The sequence below is a fragment of the Terrapene carolina genome, unplaced genomic scaffold (genome assembly GCF_002925995.2).
Source record: "Terrapene carolina triunguis isolate 2854851 unplaced genomic scaffold, T_m_triunguis-2.0 Scaffold131, whole genome shotgun sequence".
Taxonomy (NCBI): Eukaryota; Metazoa; Chordata; order Testudines; family Emydidae; genus Terrapene; species Terrapene triunguis.
The window spans coordinates 17,582,630-17,603,772 of record NW_020664482.1 but is presented as its reverse complement, the minus strand read 5'-3'; the positions used below and the strand labels follow the sequence as shown (position 1 = coordinate 17,603,772).

General features: G+C 39.8%; 1 protein-coding gene across 1 annotated transcript in view; it reads left to right on the top strand.

Annotated features, from left to right (window-relative positions):
* The window catches only part of AMMECR1 (Alport syndrome, mental retardation, midface hypoplasia and elliptocytosis chromosomal region gene 1), a 106,164-nt gene that overhangs the window by 76,956 nt on the left and 8,065 nt on the right, over positions 1 to 21,143 (top strand). Inside the window, exons 3-5 of the mRNA XM_026652953.1 lie at positions 2,812 to 2,926; positions 11,596 to 11,686; positions 13,614 to 13,710. Of these exons, the coding sequence (XP_026508738.1) occupies positions 2,812 to 2,926; positions 11,596 to 11,686; positions 13,614 to 13,710 (303 nt within the window). The remainder of the gene's footprint in view (positions 1 to 2,811; positions 2,927 to 11,595; positions 11,687 to 13,613; positions 13,711 to 21,143) is intronic.

Sequence of the window (21,143 nt, the reverse complement as noted above, 5' to 3'; positions counted from 1 at the left end):
TAGTAATAAATCACAAACCTGCATATGTCAGAAAAACTGAACTATGATTTTTAATATAGGCCAGGTTTAGGTTGGCAATAGATTTATGTGGCCTACCATCTTGATTTTTAAAATTAGAAATCAGTAATATCAAATTGAGATTTGCAGAACATAATTTTTCTTACTGTATGATTTTTAAGAGGTGCAGGAAAGTGTCTGGATTGTATATATGTTGGCTTAGCATATTTCTTTATTATTCAGTAATTATCACACTTATAATTACAACATTGCCCTTCTAGAGATGGAAAGGTACAGCAGTAAGTAATGCAAAGTTATTTGATCAACAAAAATGTTTCATTAACTTATTGCTGTTGAGAATTGTTCTGTTAAGTGACACTGAAAAATAGCAGTTTAAGCCTTGAAGTAGTAACTTATAACCAACATCAGGTTAAACACACGTTATTGCAGTGGTACTCAACCACAGATGAAGAATACGTAATTATACAGAGATTACAGCGTAAGCAGTATTTATGGCGATGTCAATTCTAATTCCACCAGTGTGAAGAAGTCTGGCTCTACTCATGTTCTTGTCATCTACTTGTCTATTCCTAAACTGCCATTTTTTCCCACTAGCATTTGTGCTAGTTGTCATGATGTTGTGAAGTGCCTCATTCAAACCCAGGAAGAACAGCACATGGAGAGCTATAAAGGGTGACCTCGTACCCTCTCATTATCACTACTTCATCATGTCTAAAATAGATTTTGTTTTCTGATATTGCTCCATGTCACGGGAACAAGGGAGGGAGAGGAACTGGAGTCTGATTTTTCAATTTGCAGCAGTTGTGCAGCTGGTTTTGCAAATAACTCTATGGGGTCTTGGAGAATATCAATCACCTTCTGAGATGAACTAACGAAGGCAATCACATACACAAATGCACTTTCATAATCCTGCCAAAAATAATCTTAGTTGAGATGTATATAGTATGGTTTCATACAGAGTTTCTTGAGGCTTTACATAGATTGGTATTATCCCCATTTTCCCAGTGGGAAAGCTGAGGCATAGAATGCTTCGATCTTTCCTTCCTAATAAGTATATTCCTCATTCATAAAAAGATACTTAGCTTTTCTATTTGATGTACCCTCCCCATGTTTTCCTGTCTCTCTAGTCTCTCTGTCGGCCATGGTTTGAAGCTGGGCATCCTAAAATACTCCTTAATGCTTGGTAGAGCAACCCCCTCGTCCTGTGTCAACCTATACAATGAACTACATTTAACTCCATCCAAAAATAAAATTGGACTTTCTCCTCTTCTTTTTGTGTAAAACTACCAATGTTTGACAAGGGGCCTGTAGTAATTCTCACCACCTCAGTAGTTCCAATAGCTTTTCGTTGAATGTTTTCAAGCATTACACCACAGTAAAATATATTGATTCTTTTCAAAATGCTGTTTCATAAGAAGGAATTCACTTTTTACCATTAGTTGGTAATGGAATATTAACTCTGGGTCAAGTATACACACTATAATTTCCCCGTTTCAATTTAAACTTTTTTGAGTCTACTGCACTCTGCACTACAACTCCATCTGAGCTAAATTTAGCTATGTGGAACCAATGATAGGACTACACACTGGCTGAATTTGACCCAGAGATTTCAATGAACCCTGAGCACCTTTAGAAACATAGTTGTGTATCAGATCCAAGAGTTGTCATCTCTAGTCATTTTACAAATAGGGTTCATAGAACTAATGACTGTATCCTACATTCAATGGGTGGAAAATGAAGGCAGTTGAGGACTATGTAGCTCCTTAGACTAGACTTCTGCCCTGTTAGATTCTCCTCCTTTGCTGAAACAACCAGTTGGCCAGATGAGTTCTTTTTCTTGTTAAACATAGGCACATTTGTATACAAGTATCTCCTATCCCAAGCTTAGAAAATAATAAATGCAAGTATATTGCACTCATTTTACCCTTCCCCCAACCCCCGATTTGCCCAGTTCTCCTTATACCAAATCTTGCACAATACACAATTATCCTTGACATTTGTTTCGTACATCTCTGGTTAACCATTCTCTCCTGTTTTCGTAATGCAGATGTTACTGAGATGAATGTAGATGGTACCACTTTCCCTTTGATGTGGCACTGCTACATTGCACACCTGCCCACTGGACCTTACGTTATCAGTGGATTAGCTTAGATGTTCATTAGCTGCTCTATTACTTATCATACATCTGTTTTGCAGAATAGTTTCAAGTCCTATAGTTTCACAAATCTGAGTCTCTTTGATCGTACCATTATAAGTATTTTACGTTGACATTTCTTAATTTGCATGAGTATTTTGCTCATTCTGATTATCTACATTGATATGTTAAACACAATAGTTCTTTATAGAGTTATCATTCTGATTATTTTCAAGATGTCAAAATATATTTTTCCCAGCATAACTGTCTTCTCCTACCCAAAATTACGTCATTTAATCTTTTCAAAACAGATTTGTTGATCTGTTTTTTATATATTTTCCCCCAAAATTTGTTCCTCCTTAAGACTGTCCCAGTAGCAAAACCAACTCAGCAAGGAGTGACCACCCAGGAAATCTAGTCAATTGGTGTGACCATATAACTTGTCCTGCCATGAAGTCTGGAAACCATTTGTCTAAGAGAAAAGGATTTGCAATACTGGGGTATTGCACTATTAAGAATTAATTGTCAGAGTAGTCATCATTCCATCAGCTTTTATTTTTGCTGTCTCTTACCTTTTTCTTTTCCAGTTGGTTCATTAGGTAGTTCAATTTAGGCAAAAAAAAAAAAAGTGCTTTAAAAATTTGTTTTGTTTTCAACAGTGCCCTTAAAGATAGCCGTTTCCCCCCAATGACGAGGGATGAGCTGCCACGGCTTTTCTGCTCAGTGTCTCTACTCACTAATTTTGAAGATGTATGTGATTACTTGGACTGGGAGGTAAGGATTCCAGATCTTTTTAAAGAAAGTTATCTTGATACCAGTATCCTCTAGTTCCTCCCAACTAATAAGAAAATAACTGAAATTTTGGAATATTTAGTGTAGTTCTCCTATTGTTTTAGTTGTCTTTTATACACATAAGATGAGGCATCTCTGGTGTTTCCTGGGAGATGTGGTGTTACCATGCAAGTTCTCAGGGTATGAAAACCATAGAGTGGAACTGAGCCATTTTCATGCCCACTGGATGATCACAGTAAACCTGTGTTCTTAAAAGAGAGACATGAACAAGACACCATTGATGTCTGGTGGTTGGTGGGTTTTTTTTTTTTTTTTTTTGTTTTTTTGTTTTTTTTTTTTTAAGATTAAATTCTGCAATATTACAATAGACATCGTCCAAAATACATCCTTAGTTTTTGGATCAAAACTTTCTGTAATATAGTAGTTATAGAGGAGACCAAGACAGTCATAGTCCGTCGCTCTGCTAGAACAAGATAAGTCTCTAGAAAGAGGCTGTACCAGACAATATATACTGATACTACATTTGACCTTAAGCTGCTGGAATCACATAGTGCGCACACACACCCCCCTACACCTGCCTCATTTAGATATAGGAATAAGCATGGATGGCTGAAGCCAAATAACACTTTATCTAGTGAAAATGGTGCAAGCTGGACACTTAGAACCTGTCCCCACTAATCCCTTGAAAACAACGAGAACCAAATATACCATTTATTTTTTCAATTTAATACTTATCCTGTGAAGAGCAGCATCCACTTTACTTGTTATGGTTAAAGGGAAACTGCACACATTGTCGGCACAGCAGCATAAAAACTCACAGGTTAAGAAGCAATTGCTGTTATGTCTAAATTTCTTTTTTTTTTTTTTTTTTTACAATGTATATTTCTGCGTGTGACAGTTTTACTGAAAATTTGTCACTTATGAAAATAATGGACATGTTCTAGTCCACTACAAAGAAAACAAATTCCACTGTCTTGTGTTAATAATGGTTTAACACACATAAAAGAGCTCTAATGCTTAGTGTTCGTTTTTTAAAAATTGTGAACATTAATGCTTTTCTATTGGCTGTATGTGCAGGTTGAAAACTGGTGTATAGTCTCCACAATTGGGTGCTCTCACTGGTAAAGGTCATAAGGAACCTCATTTTCATTGGGGTGACTGTCTCCAGCGTTCGCCTCAGAAATGCCAATTGTACAGTAATTGAAAGCTTAAATATAATGCATTTCACAGTTAATTGGTAGTGCCAACGGCTTCATGTCTTCTCTACTGCTGAGAAAAATGGGTGCAAGTTTTCTTTGAGGAACGATCAGTGTTTTCACCATAAACACCATTTTTCATGATTTATCTCTCATCTGTCAAAAATTTACTCTGAGCTGAAGCTTTGTCCTAAACCAGGAACAGTTCTTTTTAGACAATCCAATTGTTGGTCTCTGAGATACAGAAGTACAATATAAGTTTGGACAACAATTTTTCAAGCGTTAATAACTACAGCGACTTTTTAAATGAAACTTTACAGGCCAATAATTAAATCAATGTAGTAAATAATTTAAACTGTCTGGTTGAGATTTTGTCTAGTCTGCTTGCTACAGTTTAGCATGTTCAGAAACTGTTTTTCATAACGTTTTAAATGCACGCTAATATTTTATTGGCTTCATGCTATTGTCTAGTACAGTACAATGTAATGATCATTATCTTCCCAAGTTGAAATATGCATTTCAAGTTTCCAGAGAAATACTTTTACATAATGACAAACTGTTTCAAAGCCTATCAGATAAGCATATTGCTTAAAAATGACCAAAATACATATTTGTTCGAGAGGGGGGCTTAAACCAAAACCCCAGCTCAGAACACCCACCAAACTCTGGGAAAGTTTGGATCTGAATGTTGTGATCTGGAGCCCATCTTCTAATTTATACCTTAAATGTCTGTATATATGTAACTTCAGGAATTTCACTTTCTGTATTTTATTGCAAAGTCCTATAGAATTTAATAACAGAAGAAAAAAATATGATATGACAGAAATTACTTTAGATAGTAATAAAATATAAATTCCTTTCGATAGAATTTGTAATCCTCCCTATAGAATTAAATAGAGAACTATATCCCAGCTATAGAATTTTATACATTGGTTTAAAAATTCTGTAGAAAAATATTCGCTATGAAATTTCTCAAGACACTTCAATAAGGGAAACCATTAACCTTTTTAGGAAGGGTGGGAAAGGCAAGAGTACACCTCTACCCCGATATAACACAAATTCGGATATAACGCGGTAAAGCAGTGCTCGGGGGGGGCGGGGCTGCGCACTCCGGTGGATCAAAGCAAGTTCGATATAACGCGGTTTCACCTATAACGCGGTAAGATTTTTTTGGCTCCCGAGGACAGCATTATATCGGGATAGAGGAGTATTGTCAAATATTTTAATATTATACTTTTAAAGCCTCTAACGTGGTAAGGGAATCAAAAGAGGTGGCCATAATATAATGAGTCTCCTGAAACATGGCAAAATCCTGTAGTTCTTTCTGCCATGCTTTTCAAGTGATGGTGCTGTATATAACTATAAATGACGTACAGGCATTCCATATAAAGTAAGAAGTTTATACTGAAATGTTAGTCCTTAAAAGAATGATGTGTCACTGTACATGCCCCTTACAGTGAGACAGCTTATGTCATCCATGTTTCTTTTAAGGGAACTGCAGTTATGCAATGTCAGTGGCAAAAAGACATTTCAAGATGGCTAGAATATGACCTAAAGAGAGATTCTGGGTCTTCCATCTGGTATAACTGCTCATTTCCAGATCATCCTGAAAAATCATCAGCCTGGTTAGGAGACCTTACTTCTGTAGGTATGCTATTGAGATCTTGTGGGAGCTAATTCAGCAATTTGCTGACAGAAGTCAAAATATTTCAAAATTGCAGATCCAGACAGCTTGCAGTGCTGTGGTGGTTTAGAGACGAGATCATTTGAAGACATGGCTCAGGACAGGAGTGCCTCCTATACCCTGAAACAGACTGATAGATCTTCCTTCCACTGATTAATGAATTGTTTTCCCAAACTGAAGAGATCAGTTTTTCAGTTGCAGCAAGCAGTGAGAGATCCTCTTTGCAGCAGAGACTTCAGGCGAGTAAACAGGAGACATGAGTGAATTGACTGCCATTAGCTCCCATATGATTTTTCAAATTGCCACCATTTTCACCTCTTATAAAGGTTTGCACCTTTTTCTATTGACTGTCGAAGGATCACTGCAGTACAGTGGTTCATGAAGACACTTCATAAAATACACAGGGTTTCCATTCACGCATGACTGTATATGATTGCACTATGCATCAGTAGTTCACACACGTGGTGGTTTGAAATGGATGCTGGGCAGATATGCATTGTCTCCTCATTTCTCTAAACACAGAGTCTTCCTCCCACGAGACATCTCTCCACTACCCCTGTCGACGACTACTTGTGTGTAGTGTCACAGCCTTTCCATCAAAAAAAGGTCTGAGACAGGCAGTGTCATGAATTCTGGGATATGTTTTTGAATGATACTTTAGTAGAGAACGTAGACACCAGAGGGCAAGTGGGGAAGCAGCTCATGGAGGTAAAATACTGTTTAATGCTACTGACATGGAGGCAGTAAGATCTGCACCCTTTCACATCCACCAGTGTATCTGATGGGACTTTTTCTCCCATTCCATTTCCCCTTGCAGCCATCCATCCCCAAAGCAAACTCAGCTTTATTCCTCCCTTCACCCTTCTTACAATCACCTTCCTAATTTCTCTACCCTTCCACTAAGGTCATCCCAGCCCTGCACAGACTGCAATTCCCTCTTCTCCAAAATTATTTATTTTTTTTTGCTCGTTGCTTTTTTGCTCTTGAATTCCTTTACTCTCAACTCATGTCAGAGTTGGAATCTTTAAACTATTTAGCGAGACATTTCCTTACAATACAATGCTCCACAGAGGAAATCAAACACAAAAAAAGTTCTGCTAGGTTACTAAACAATACAGTGGGTTTCAGAATCCTTTTTTTAAAAGGGAATTGTTTGGTTTGCTTAGAGCCTAAAAAAAAGAGGAGATTCGTATCCATTCTGCATCTCAGGCCACTGAATCCCTTACCCCATGAGAGGGGTTCAGGATGCTGTATTAGGAGCCCCTGGGAGGAAAAAATTGAATCCTACAAATGGATAGGACAGGTATGAAATATGCTTAAATGTTTCATGAGGCAAGCTTTGGTACTACAAACTCTGGCTATTTGGGAGTAGATACCTTGTTAATGTGTGAAAGACAAACTAATTTATACATTTTCTGCATTTCTCTTCTATGAAAATACAGAAGGAAGCAAAAGCTATGCTATCATTTCTCAGTCACTCACACCCAATCGCAGATGGGTTTCCCCAGTACTTTTCCTTTCAGTTATTTTTTTCTCCTGTTAAGATCATCTGTGTCTTCTCACCACAAAGTGATTCAGATTCCTTGAGAAAGCTTTGGGATATTGAAACAAGCCTTCCTGACATCAAGAAAAGTCAGAATTCAGACAGAACAGAAAATTAGCCAAGTTTCTTCAGTAGTTCCACATTAAGCATACTGTCATACAAATTCAGGCTACTTAATGGCCAGTATTTTGTCAGCTTCTGGTTCCTAAAATAATGTGAAATGGTCTTCTATCCTGAATTTGTTGTCCTTCGATGAAATGCTACCAATCTGTAGAAGACTCTTGAGATTGTGGCTGTGGGGTTTGATGATGAGATGAAAGTGAATAGTAATGACTGAGAGATGGCCTTTCATCAGTCTGTACGAAATTAGATAGTAATTTTAGAGTTTCTGGTGAACAGATGCACCCAGGAGACAGTTTTAAAAAAAACAACCACCCAAAATTTAAGCCTGTTCTCGTCAACGTAAGCAAAACTGGAAAAAAAAAACCACACTTACACTAGAAGAAGAATGTCCACGCAGAGGTTTGCAGTTGTTAGCTATAGTGGTTTAAATTCACAAGTTAGGTTATACCAATGCAATGTTCTTGTGTAGTTGTGGGCAGGGTTAGTAGTATGTCAGGAGTGTGTTGGACATCATAATTAGAGCAAGACATTTCCATGAACTCTGTCAGTGTAATTGGTTATGACACACAATCTACGCATCAGTGAGAATTATGTTTACTCTCTGTTGGAGTGCAGTTATTTGTTGGTTGGGTATTGAATCATATTCAGCACATCATCAGTATAGTAAAAGCTGTGTTATCTGGCACTTTATCAACCGGAAAGCTCTATTATCCGGCATTTCCGATATCTCCCAATACAAATCTTCAGTCTAGTAACGGGGACTAGTATACTGCCCAGGACGTTATGCAATTGCACATTTTGCACTCTACTTTTATGCAAAAGAGGCAGAAGACAAACAAGCAAGCTGATATCAGGGATTTATTAAAAAAAGCGTTTTCCAGGGTGTGTCATATCATAGGGCCATTACAGATTCAGCCTAATCTACTACACCTGCCACATCTACAATGATCATGATGGCCCTGAGGCACTGCAAGAGCCTTGAAGTGCCTTCTGAATCACCAAAGAAATATTAAATTATGTTCAGTATAGTTTTAGTGTTAAGTGTATTTTTAGTGATCTGGGAGTACGCCATGCACTGTCCATAGTGATATGTAGTGTCATTAGATAAAAGTTTTCTATACAGTAGGTTCACATATATACACCTAAGTGCTTCAAGAAACCAGCCACTCTGCAGTGCAGTACTACTACTGGAGTGGTGAATATCTGTGTACTGCACTACTGTATTTTATACTTTATTCATTTTATTGTATTCTAATTCTTTGAAAATTGGTATTCCATGTATAACTCTCAGTTAAGAATATTTGATTAACCGGCACCCACCATTCCCCCAACATGCCAGATAACAAAGCTTTTACTGTATTTCTGGTTAATTCCTCATAAATATTGTAAACTATAGGTTTTCATGATCACTTCTGTTGCACAGGATATTAGCACAGGAAGGTGGACCTTACTTTATATATTCTACAAAATTTTAAAATTTGATTTTGAAGACATGCTAAAAATAAAACATATTTTACAAAATACCTTAAGTAATTGAATATATACCACCGTAAGTACTATACCTGTTCATCTAGATTCTAATCCCACTGCTCTCCTTATCTGTTCTTAGGATCCATAAAAGTATTGTCATTTGTGAATTAAAACAATGAGAATGTCAATAGCCGTCTAGCTTACTATTATAAAGCAGGCAAGGAGAGTGATGAGGGTGCATATATGTTATCACAGCACAACCAATACCCTGGGTGACTGCTCTGTGGGTTGCCTAATAGAAGCAGCGTGGAAACAGGTAGATTAATAATAATAATACCACACGCAGAGGCTAAATAAAATATTTTTGTACAAATTGGAAATAGGAAAAGTTAAAACAAAGTTAAGGTTTAAAATGGAATCAGTGGTCATGTTGTATGCGCCTTAGGCTACATAACTTTGACAGGCTCATGTCCTCCCCTTTCTACCTCCAATTTCTTGCTATACCCACTTGTTGAGCCTTTTCTTAAATTGGATTGTAAGCTGTTCATGGCAGTGACCATCCTGTACTGGATTTGTATATTGTCTAGAACAACGGGACCCCAATCCCGATCTACATGCTGTAATAAAAAGAGATTTCAGAGGAGTTGCAGTTGTGTTTGAGGACTGATAGATGTTTTTTCAGTTTCTGGTATGTAGGAAAATTTTAAACTGGTAGTGTTTGTATGTAAACATAAATGTTTTGGTCAGGATACATTTTGGGTTTTATCTTGGCAATTAGTCAATCTGTAATTACTTTTCTGCTCTAATCAATTTGTCTTGCAAATTTGATCTGAAAAAGATGCAAATTGCTACACTAATAAAAGGGGGCACCTGAGCTTCACATGGATGGACCATGTTGACGTGCATCACTTTGTATTAGTGTGAAGTTTCCCATCATTCAGATGTGGTCTTACAGTTTGCATAAAGTTACTAGTTGGTTTCCTTGATCCTAGAATAAATTAGACAAATCTGCTTAAACTTTTCATTCCCAAATTTCCATTTGCCATAATAGAACCGTCTGGTTCAGAATTACACCTTCAAAGAGTACAGATATTGCTTCTAAAACAAAGTTACACCTGCTGCTTACTTGAAAGTTTAGGTTCAGAAATGTACGGGAGATTAATTGAGACTAATTGATATGAAGGAAGTAGAGATGAAACTTTTCTGAATGAAGATGTGAATCATTGAATGAAGGTGTTATTGATTCACATCTTCATTCAGAAAAGTTTCATCATATTTAAGACATGGTGCGTTGATAAAGAGGAGGAGGATTTTCAAATCAAGGTCACCAGAGTAATCTCCCTCCCCTCACCCCACACTCATAGCCACATGAAGATGCTAGAGCAAAAATAACTTTGTATAATATTTACCTTGAAATATCTGTGTGTTAATTGGACAGTTGGCCCTGGTGAGCGTGTGCTCCATTATATTAATCCTTGGTTTTGAATTTGGTTGCCATGCAGTTGTTCTAGAGTAAGTCTTCATTCTAAAAATCTTTCTATACTTTTTGTTGAAATCAAATTAGTTTGTGCCAAAAAACAGGTATCTAAACCAAATAACACTATAAGCTTTTAAACTCCCAATACTCATGTTTCCACCTGCACCTGAGGACTTCCAAATTTAAGGAGCACAAGAATAAAAATCTGAGGCTACTAACATTTATGTTTACATTTGTGTAACTTAAAAGTAACTGAAAACTTGATTAAATTTTGGTAAGAAATTTCACTTCCAGCTAGAGGCCTCTTACGACAAACTGATCAAGAGCATGTGTTTACAGCAGAATTATTGTACCCTTGAAAATAGGGAAGTGCTGTGTACACACGCATTACTTTTGCAAACAGTGCCTCAAAGGGCACCAGCCTAGTTCTTCTAGGAATTTGGAACATCTCATGAAAGTTGCATGTCACTCCTTTCTGTCAGCAATGTTGGTTTCTTCATTGTAGGCAGTAGACCTTACACTAGAAAACAGTCTTGCTATATATGGAAATATGAATTTGAAGTTGATTAGCTTCCCAAAGCTTTGAAATACCTTTCCTTCCTGTACCCCTCTTCTTCATACATTAGTGGAAATTTCATGAACTGGAAAGGCTCAAGGGATTGGTAATAGCTCAAAACTTTCACCATTAGGTTGCCAGTTCAGACAAGATCCCAGCTGTTAATGGCCACAAGTCATTAGACCAGCTGGTTGCCTATGAAATGGAACTGGTGAACTTGGTTCACTTTCTGGTGGACAGGTGTTCACATCCCCTTAATAACACCCCCGTTGGTAGGATCAGAAGAGAGGTTAAGCATTGAATGGGCATGGAGACCAAGTACTCTCACCTCAAATGGTGTTCCCTTCAGGTCAGAGATGAAGTACTTCAGTGGGGCATTGTAGGGCATGCTTGCACTGCCACTGCCCTGGCCAGGCTGTCAGTTGGACGCCATTAAAGAGGGCTAAATTCACTTCAGAATTACTTGAAAATGTTTTGGTTTTTTTTTTAAATCTAAAATTGGGTAAACCTTTCTTTAAAAGGCTCACATCTTGGGATATTTCACGTTAGAAATGTCTTGTATTATTTTTAAATGTACTAATAAATCTGCCAATTTCTTTCAGGTGGGTGTACATGGCATTAGAATAGAATTCATCAATGAAAAAGGATCAAAACGCACCGCCACCTACTTACCGGAGGTTGCAAAGGAGCAAGGTCATTGTTGCACTTTATTTCATATGATCTGGTGAAGAATTTAAATATACATATAAACCTAAAATGCAATATTTGACCTTGCACTGATGTCAGATGATGGAGCAATACTTAACTGTAAGGAATGACTCTTATAAATGCCACTTAAATGCCTGTATAAAATCAATCCCTTTATTGAGAAGATTTCAATAAATTGTAGCAGTTTGTTAAGCAAGTCATAAACAAACAGTAAAGTAACAGCAATATGCAAAATAAAAGAGGTAGGGGGTGGGACAGTGCTAATTAAAAGCTGCCATTTTTCATACACCCAACTTGGTACAATCAGTGAAATGCAAAACCCGTTTAACTTAGTGATGGGATGACTGCTCGTGGATCTTAACAGTGGAGTTATTTCTCAACCTGCAATACTGAAGTTTTTCTCTCGTTAGGCTCTCACTGCCGTCACTTAATCCTCTTTAAGAGCTTTGGCTTCCCATTGTTTCTTGGGTGGATAGAAGGTAGTTGGTTTCATATTGAATGTCCCAAAATACTTTTGTAAATGAAGGTGTGACCCTTTTAAAAGAGGCACAGACTTATAAGTTCATCATTTGGAAGAACAAAATACACTAGTTCTGTTTAATACCAGTATGTGGTGCTGATCCGCTAACTACTTACTAATATTTTCTCTTCTAGCTGTGACTCAGGGTTTTTTTTTTTTTTCATTTTTGCATTGTTTTTGCATTTGCCTCCTTATGTTTGGATTTGTTGTGTTAAGAGATAAAGAAAAACCTGCACTAAGGATCACCTTGAATATACAACTCCCTGTCTATAAGTGACCACTTAAAATTATCCCTAAGATTTCCAGTACAGTTTTGTTTGTTCTGTAATTATAGTCTGCATCTTTCAGGAAAAAGTGTTTTTTGCTGAGCCCTTATATGGTCACTTAAGACAGCTCATACTATATTTATAAAGTGTAATTGTTATGTAAAATTCTTTAGTCAAAATTTTTATACATATAATTTTGGGTTCTTTAAAAAAAACAAACAGGTTTTTATACATGTGGTTTATTAAACAGACAAAGCAAAATTATATATTTAGTCTTGTTAGATACTATCTGAATAATCTAAGCAATTGTTTACTTCTGAAATACATCTAACAGTTTTATCAATAACAGTTCATTTTCTACATATTATTGAGATACCATGTATTCAAAATTTGATCATTATATATTGCTTTAAAATAGTGTAAAAGACTTGTTGGAGGAGAACCATAATTAACCTAAACTATTTGTGGGTTAATACTCCAAAAATGTATAAGCCAACCGCCAGCAAACTATTTAATGTTGTAATTCTGAAATTGGAAAAAAAATCGCTGTTAACTTTAACAGTGGCACTTACAGAAAGGTCTGTGAGACCCCATACCATTTGGTGATGAGGCATGGGATTTTTCTGTCCTCCACCTGCACCCCTTAAAGCACACTTTGAGCCAGTTAAGATTGCTTACATGCAATATTTCCACTAGAAACTTGATTTTCAAATGGTTCTATGTATTTTATTTCAATATGATTTAAAGGGTTACTGTGATACATGACCTTGCCATAGTAGGATGAAGTCCTTGTTTTCTTTTACAGCCTTTAGACTTTGGAAGGATATAATTTTTGTTTTTCCATATCCAGAAAGCATGGCTGTATTGGATCTACTTTTAAACTATGTGCAAGAACTTTGCCTTGCACAATAAACTTACTTTGATGTAGGAAGAATCCTGTATATAGTACTTCCTGCAAGAGGCTGTTCTTAGGAACACAGGAATTTACATGTTACAGATCTATGGGAATCTTTATAATGGACTTTAGCAGAGTAGATGCAAAAATATAACATGAAGTAATATTTTAATGTAAAGTCTGTTTAATTACATGCTCTTTGCTGATATTTATTCTGATAAAACTCAACAGGATGGGACCACATTCAGACCATAGATTCCTTATTGAGGAAAGGAGGCTACAAAGCTCCAATTACTAATGAGTTCAGGAAAACCATAAAACTGACCAGGTATGTATTAGGGGCTACATTACAGATATGTTTTGTTATTTCAATATTGCCCCAAATTATTTATTTCCTACAGACATGTGCTAAAATATTGATGGTAAAGTCTTCCTTCATAGTAACAGATTTAACAATATCTTTCCTTCTGCAACAGTGGTCCTTTCTTCTTTTGGTGTGTGTCTGTAAATTCCATTAATCATCACAGGAGTTCACAGCATTCAGCAAGGGAAGAATGAATTGCTGTTTAATGTAGGTCTTTCCAAGAGTCCTCTGTATATTTTATTTCATGCTGCTGCTTAAAGATTGCAACTTGGAAAAACGATAGGGGTGTGGTAGCTCTTACTTTCCAAAGTTAGTGCACTGGGTGTAATAGATATCTCCTCTAGGGTTCGAGAGAGATTAGGAACTTTCACCATTCAAAATTCTAAAGTTCAGCTTGTGCAGATGCTTCATATGCCCCTGCTAGGAAACTACATTACCCTCCCAACCTTTCTGAAAGAAAGGTGATACATTACCCCTACAGCTGGGTTAATTAGGCTGACAGTCCCTATATTGTTGGGCTGGGGATGTCACTCCCTCCACACAAACCAGGCAGTGTTTGTTGACTTTTAGTGCTTTGAGATTACCTTCTCATTTGTAGAGGACACACCGTCAACTGGATGATGTAGAAATGTGGTTTTAATAGGGGCAGTTCTGCATGCACCAAGAGAGGTGTACATTGTTATAAACTTGAAAAATAAATAAATTACAAAATTGAGAGACTGCAGAACTCTCAATTTGATCAGCTGATTATCTACTAAGAGTCAGAGAAAAAAGAATTACAAGTAAGTCATTTTCACTTCTCCAAAGGTACCATTGGTAATAGTTAGCTTTCCCGTCTCCAGGAATGGTTAATAGAATGTCTCTAGAAAGATTTTTCCTTGGTGACAATTATTTCATTTTAGACACTTAATTCCCTTCAAGCCTCAGTGACTAGGCCTACTTATACAAAATGGTTTAAGGATAAGGTGGTGCTACACACTTGCCCTAAATTCCTTCCAAAGGTGGTAGTGACGTTCTACACCAGTTAACCATCGTGCTGTCAATACTTTTCTCAAGCCATTATGTCTGTTCAAATAAGATCTTTCTCTATATGTTGATCATCAATGGGCCATGAGGCTGTAGTAAAATAAGGCCTTCTAAAGTCCATTTGGCACTAATACCCCTGGACATGTTGTTCCCAAAAGAACCATGGAAAAGAATCTCTCATTACTACTCCTTTGCAGAACTAAAACTTAAAGATCCTGTTAAGGCACAACAAGAGTAATATATGTGTCCTTAGCAAGCCACTGATCTCTTTCTGTCTGAAATTTTCAGGGTAGCCACGTGGTAACCACCCACCTTCATACATTAGAAGGAACAGAACTTAGGATCTTCAGCACCAAAGGATAGGCTACCTATAGCACTGAATTAAGTATCGGGCTGCATGGTTTCCGAGAAAAGCCACTACAGAGAGTCATGATTACCCACACTAGGCCAATATATTATACAAAGCATTATTGCTTGGGCTCAGTCTTTGAGCAAAAGTCAAATTTGGTCTATCTGTGTTACCAGAACCTGTTTCTCTATTAAAACTGCACGAAATTTCCTGCCTCCTAACGAACGCTTAATTTTATTTTTGAATGTCCCCATAGATTAAGAATTTGTTTTGAAGTATCTTAGACACTTTAAAAGGAAAGACAGGTTTGTGTGGGTTTTAATTTTCTTTTCTTATAATTTGTGTGTCTCATTCCTATTTGGATTCTCCCTTCTGCATGCAGGTAGACTTGTCACTCAGATTCATAACAAAAGCCAGTCCTCTGTAGAAAGCTCCAGATGTCATTACTCCAACAGTGATACCAGTACAGTGACCGCTAAATATAGAATTACTTCCCTCATCTTTTTGTAGACAGCCACTTTTTTTCATTTATTTCAATATAGCAACATGAGAGAGAGATGTAGGAATACTTGTCCCATGTATTTTTATTTATTTATGTATATCACCCCAAGGACTGAAACTAGAAGAAAAGAAACTAACAGGCAGGACAAAATGTCTGTCCTTTATTTTCATGTGTGACCATCCAAAGTAGAAGTAAGATCCCAGTAGCACAGAACTGGCCATCTGCCCCTTTGCTGGCTACCCACTGGACTGTTGTGAAGGGAAAATTCTGTGTCTCTGCATTCCTGTGTGTTTTAAGCCGCTGGAGCCTTAATGAAGTCCAATCCTTAGTTCCCTAAGCATACTGTTGAGATGCTAACCTTTTTTTTGGCACCCTCTTCTGAAAGCAGGAACCTGCTGTCAAGCTGCCTACCCCCCTGAGCGCTATGCTGACCCTTCAGACTCCCCCGTGCTTAAACACACCCTCTCCTAGAACTTCACCCTAAAGGAATGAAGTTTCTGATTACGGTTTAGTTCTCTCTCGAGGAACTGTAGTTCCTGTTTGAGTGATTGCACGTGTGCATTGCACCGTAAGTCTGTAAGCGCCCCGAGCACAGTCACCAGAAATTTTTCCCTCTGTGGTACCCATCAGGGCGGCTCAAGTGCCCTCTGATGCCATGCGCCTATAGTTCCAATATAAATCACCCAGCTGGCCCCACACCCCTTCAGTTCCTTCTTACCGCCCGTGATGGATAGCAGTTCCAGTGACCTTCCTTTGGCAAGCTGTCTCAGTGGTCTTCTTTTTCTTATATTTGTATAGTTAGTTGTAATTCGTTTTAGTGAAGTTCTGTAACTTGGTGATTTAGCAGAGTTTTTGTCTGTTCTCTGGTGCTGAGGCATGCCTCGGTCACTGGGCTTTGAGCCCTGCGCCTCCTGCAACAAGGCTATGCTCCTGACCTACCTACACTAAGTGCCTAGGAGAAGTTCACGTTGGGGACCATTGCCAGATCTGCAGAGACTTTAAACCTCGCACAAAGAAGGATCGGGAGGCCAGGCTGAAGTTTTTGCTCATGGAGCCGCATTGAGACCTCCATCTGAGCCAGGTTGGTGAGTCTCGGCACCGAGTGCCTGGGCATTGGTAAGGAGTGCTTCTCCTGCCATACCTAAGTCCTGGCACCGATCACCAACGAGGATGGCCAGGCATGGAGGCCAGAGTAGAGTTAGATCTAAACCAGGTCACTCCTCTGGCTCAGTACTGCAGAAGTCTGCACTGTTGACTCTGGCACCTTCAAGTCCAGTACCGGATGAGCTGTTTACATCTGCAACACAGTGCAGTACCAACACTATATCGGTACCGACCATGCTGGAGGGCACCACCATCTCATCTGGCAGCACCCGGTCTTGACTCCCGTACCGAGTTCAGTACCAAATTACAGGAGCCAGCTTAACAGGATCCTGCCGAGCCAACAGGGACAAAGAGTATCCACAGCTGATGCTGGCCGCCTCCTCCATTGACAAGGCAGTCTCAGAGAGGGGCGTGTCAGCTCCCCCGATGACTATAAGGCTCACCAAGACTTGTTGAAGAGGGTGGCCTTAAATCTGGACATACAGGTGAAGGTAGTGAAGGAATCCTCCCGTAGCCTACTTGACATTTTAGCAGCTGCAGGCCCATCAAAAGTAGCCCGGCCTCACTGAGAGGCCATTATGGACCCCTGCATCACTTCCACCCACGTCAAAAACAGCTGAGCGAAAATACTTTGTTCCTTCCCAGGGTTACGAGCACCTTTACACCCATCTTCCCCTCCCTCCCACCACGGGATCCCTGCTGGTATCCGCTGCCAATGAGACAGTAAGACAGGATCATCAGTGACCAGATGTCCCAATTTTATAGGGACAGTCCCACTATTTAGGGCTTTTTCTTATATAGGCTCCTATTACCTTCCCTTCCCCTCCCCCTCCCAATTTTTCACACGTTCTATCTGGTCACCCTATCAGGGTGCAACCCCAAAATCAAAGGACTCAAAGAAACTGGATTTATTTGGTAGGAAAGTTTATTCTACTAGAGGGGTTACAACTCAAAATTGCAAACCAGCAGCCACTGGTGGGCAAGTATGATTTTAACATGTTGGACTCCATGCAGAAGTTCAAGGACTTGGTCCCACAAGAGGTTAGGCAAGAGTACTCCTCACTGGTGAAAAAGGGAAAATTAGTGGCAGGTGCCTCATTGCAAGCCGCTTTGGATGTGGCTGGCTCAGCTTTGGCAGTGGACATGTGCAGGAATTCATGACTACTGTCCTTGGGACTCCCACAGGAGGTCCAGCAAACCCTGCAGGATGTACTTTTTGAAGCTTCATGGATTAAGAGACTCCAGGGGAACCCTTAAGTCCCTTGGACTGTACACATCAGCACCCTTCAAGGAAGCACTATAGGCCCCAACAGCCCGCCTAGTACTGTGCTTAAATTGCAGCAAGGGCAGTTTAGGTTGGATATTAGGAAAAGCTTCGTAACTGTCAGCGTAGTTAAACACTGGAATAAATTACCTAGGGAGGTTATGGAATCTCCGTCATTGGGGATTTTTAAGAGCAGGTTAGACAAACACCTGTCAGGGATGGTCTAGATAATACTTAGTCCTGCTTTGAGTGCACGGGACTGGACCAGAAGATTTCTCGAGGTCTCTTTCTGTCCTACACTTCTAAGCCAGACCCTGTTTCTCCTTTGTTCACAAACTGCCTTTAGACTTTCCCACTTGCTCAGCGTGTGGTCCTGTATCACCATGGACCTTTGGGTGTTGAGCACAGTGGAAGTGGGATACACCCACCAGTTTATTTCTACCCCTCTTTCCCACTCTCCCTCCTTCCCCCTCTTCAGCAACCCCTCTCACAAAGAACTTCTGGCCCAGGAGGCTCAATCTCTGCTTCGGGTGGGAGCTGTGGATGCGGTTCTGCAGAATTTGAGAGAAGGGTTTCTACTCCCATTATTTTCTAATCCAAAAGGCCAAGGGAGGTCTCAGACCGATTTTAGACCTGTGTCAGCTCAACAATTATTCCCTTTCCGGATCCCAGGGATTGGTACACCATCCTCCATTAAAGGGACGCCTATTCATATATCAATACACCAAGGACACACAAGGTTCCTCAGATTCATAGTGAACCACTTGTACAACCAATTTACAGTCCTCCCATTCAGCCTGGCTGCAGCTCTGTGGGTGTTCACAAAATGTATGGTGATAGTGGGAGTCTTCCTGAGGAAGTTTAGAGGTGCAGGTCTACCTTTATCTAGATGACTGACAAGACAAGAACTGGTCCAGGGCTCAGGTAGTGTTCAAGTCCCTAGGCCTTCTGATAAATGTAGAGCAGTCTACCCTCACTCTGGCACAAAGGGTAAAGTTCATTGGAGCAGTGTTCAACTCTACTCAGGTCAAGGCCTACCTCCCAGAGGGATGTTTCCAGTCAAGCACATCCCTGATAACACACCTCAGAGGTCATCCAATCACAACAGCCCAAAATTGTATGAGACTATTAGGTCACATGGCCTCATGTACTTACGTGGTACAACATACAAGGCTGCACCTCAAGCTAGGGTGGGGAGCTCACCTATGGCCCCTCAGAACTTGAGACCTTTGGTCTCCGGAGGAACTTTCACTCCACATCAACGTCAGGGAACTCAGAGCAGTTCACCTGGCCTGTCAGACCTTCATGCCCCACATTATGGGCAGAAACTTGTTTGTTCTCATGGCCAACACTACAGCCATGTTTTATCTCAGCAGGCAAGGAGGAGCTTCCTCTTGCCTCTTTTGTCCAGGAACACAAAATGAGATGGCAGATTGCCTCTGCAGGTCTTTCTCCAGTCACCAAGAGTGGTCCCTTCACCCAGATGTGGTGAGGGATGTATTCCAGCAGTGGGGGCCTCCCCACATAGACCTATTTGCAATCAGGTACAACAAAGGGTCCCCAATTCTGCTCCCTACAAGGCCACACTCCGGATTCTATCACAGAAACCTTTCTGCTACTGTGGATGGGACATCTTTACTATGCTTTTCGCCCTATCCTGCTCATGCACAGAGTACTGCTAACGATCAAGCGGGACCAAGACCAGGTCATTCTGATAGCCCCAGCATGGTCCTGCCAACATTGGTTCTCCACTCTGCTAAGCCTCTCAGTGGTCACACCAATCCTGCTTCCGTTACCCCCAGACCACAGTCGACTGGTCCACTCAAACCTGAGCTTCCTTCACCTATTAGCCTGGAAGCTTCATGGCTAAATCCTAGAGAGCAGGCTTGCTCAGAGCAAGTTTGTCAGATCCTATTAGGTAGCAGAAAGTCCTCCATCAGGACTACTCACATTTCAAAGTGGAAGCGGTTCTCTGTCTGGGTGTTGCAATGTGGAGTCTCGCCCATGCAGTCATCCTTATAAGAAATAGTTGAATATCTATTGCACCTGAAGCAGCAAGGCTTAGCTATCTCCTCTATCAAGGTTCACCTTGCAGCAATATCAGCTTTCCAACCCCGGGTGGATAACCAATCCATTTTTTCAAATGACATATCTGCCTTTCCTAGCCCAGATCCCTGTTCAGGATATTTGTAAAGCAGTGAACTGGTCATCAGTGCACACGTTCTCCTCCCATTACGCCATCACTCAACAGGCCAGAGATTATGCCAAATTTGGGCAAATTGTTCTGCAGTCAGTGTGTCCATGAACTCCGATTCCTCCACCTGTTCAACTCTTTGGGAGTCACCTAGAGTGGAATGCACATGTGCAATCACACAAAGAAGAAAAAATAAACAGTTACTAACTTTCTCAATTCCATGACCTGCCTTCCTGCCCCTCTACATCAGAGTTTTCTGGAAAGAAGGAACTGAAGGGTCGATTGGACGCTTTATACCGGTACTAAGGCATGTGACACCCTTCGGGTACCACTGAGGGAAAAATTTCCAGCAACTATGCTCAGGGCGCATGCAGACCTAGAGTGGAATGGACATGTGCAGCACATGAAGAGCTACAATTATGGAAGGTTAACCACCGTTTTTTGTGCAAAGTGTCTGTGCTAAATGCTTCACAAGTCTAACATATAATCTTCTTTTACTTAATCATATAAAGCACAAGAGATTACAGATCCTATAGACCATAACTAACATCCAAAACACAATGCGCCTTGTTAGATCACCTGTCTCTTGGGAGTCCTTGGAGGCCATCTGTATCCAAGGCAGGAAGGCAGGCAGGGTTTTCCTGCTTTAGGCAAGCTGTTACATATAGGGTAGCTTTTCCCTCATGAAGTTTCCTTCCCCCAGCTTGCAACTTTGCTTTCTTCTGTCCAATGCTCCCTCTTCCTGTCTGTCTCTCTCTGTTGCTGTTTGTTCTGTGGTTGGTAACTTTCCTTCCCCCCACAACCCTGCACCCTTAGAGGATGGGTAAAGTTGGTTTTCCCCTAGGATGCATCCATTCTTTAGCATAACTTTGTGTGATTAAAGCATGATCATTAAGTATGCCCCATTGTCTCTTGTCAGGTGTGTACCCCCTGCAGCAGGTTCTGTCTGCAGTGGAGG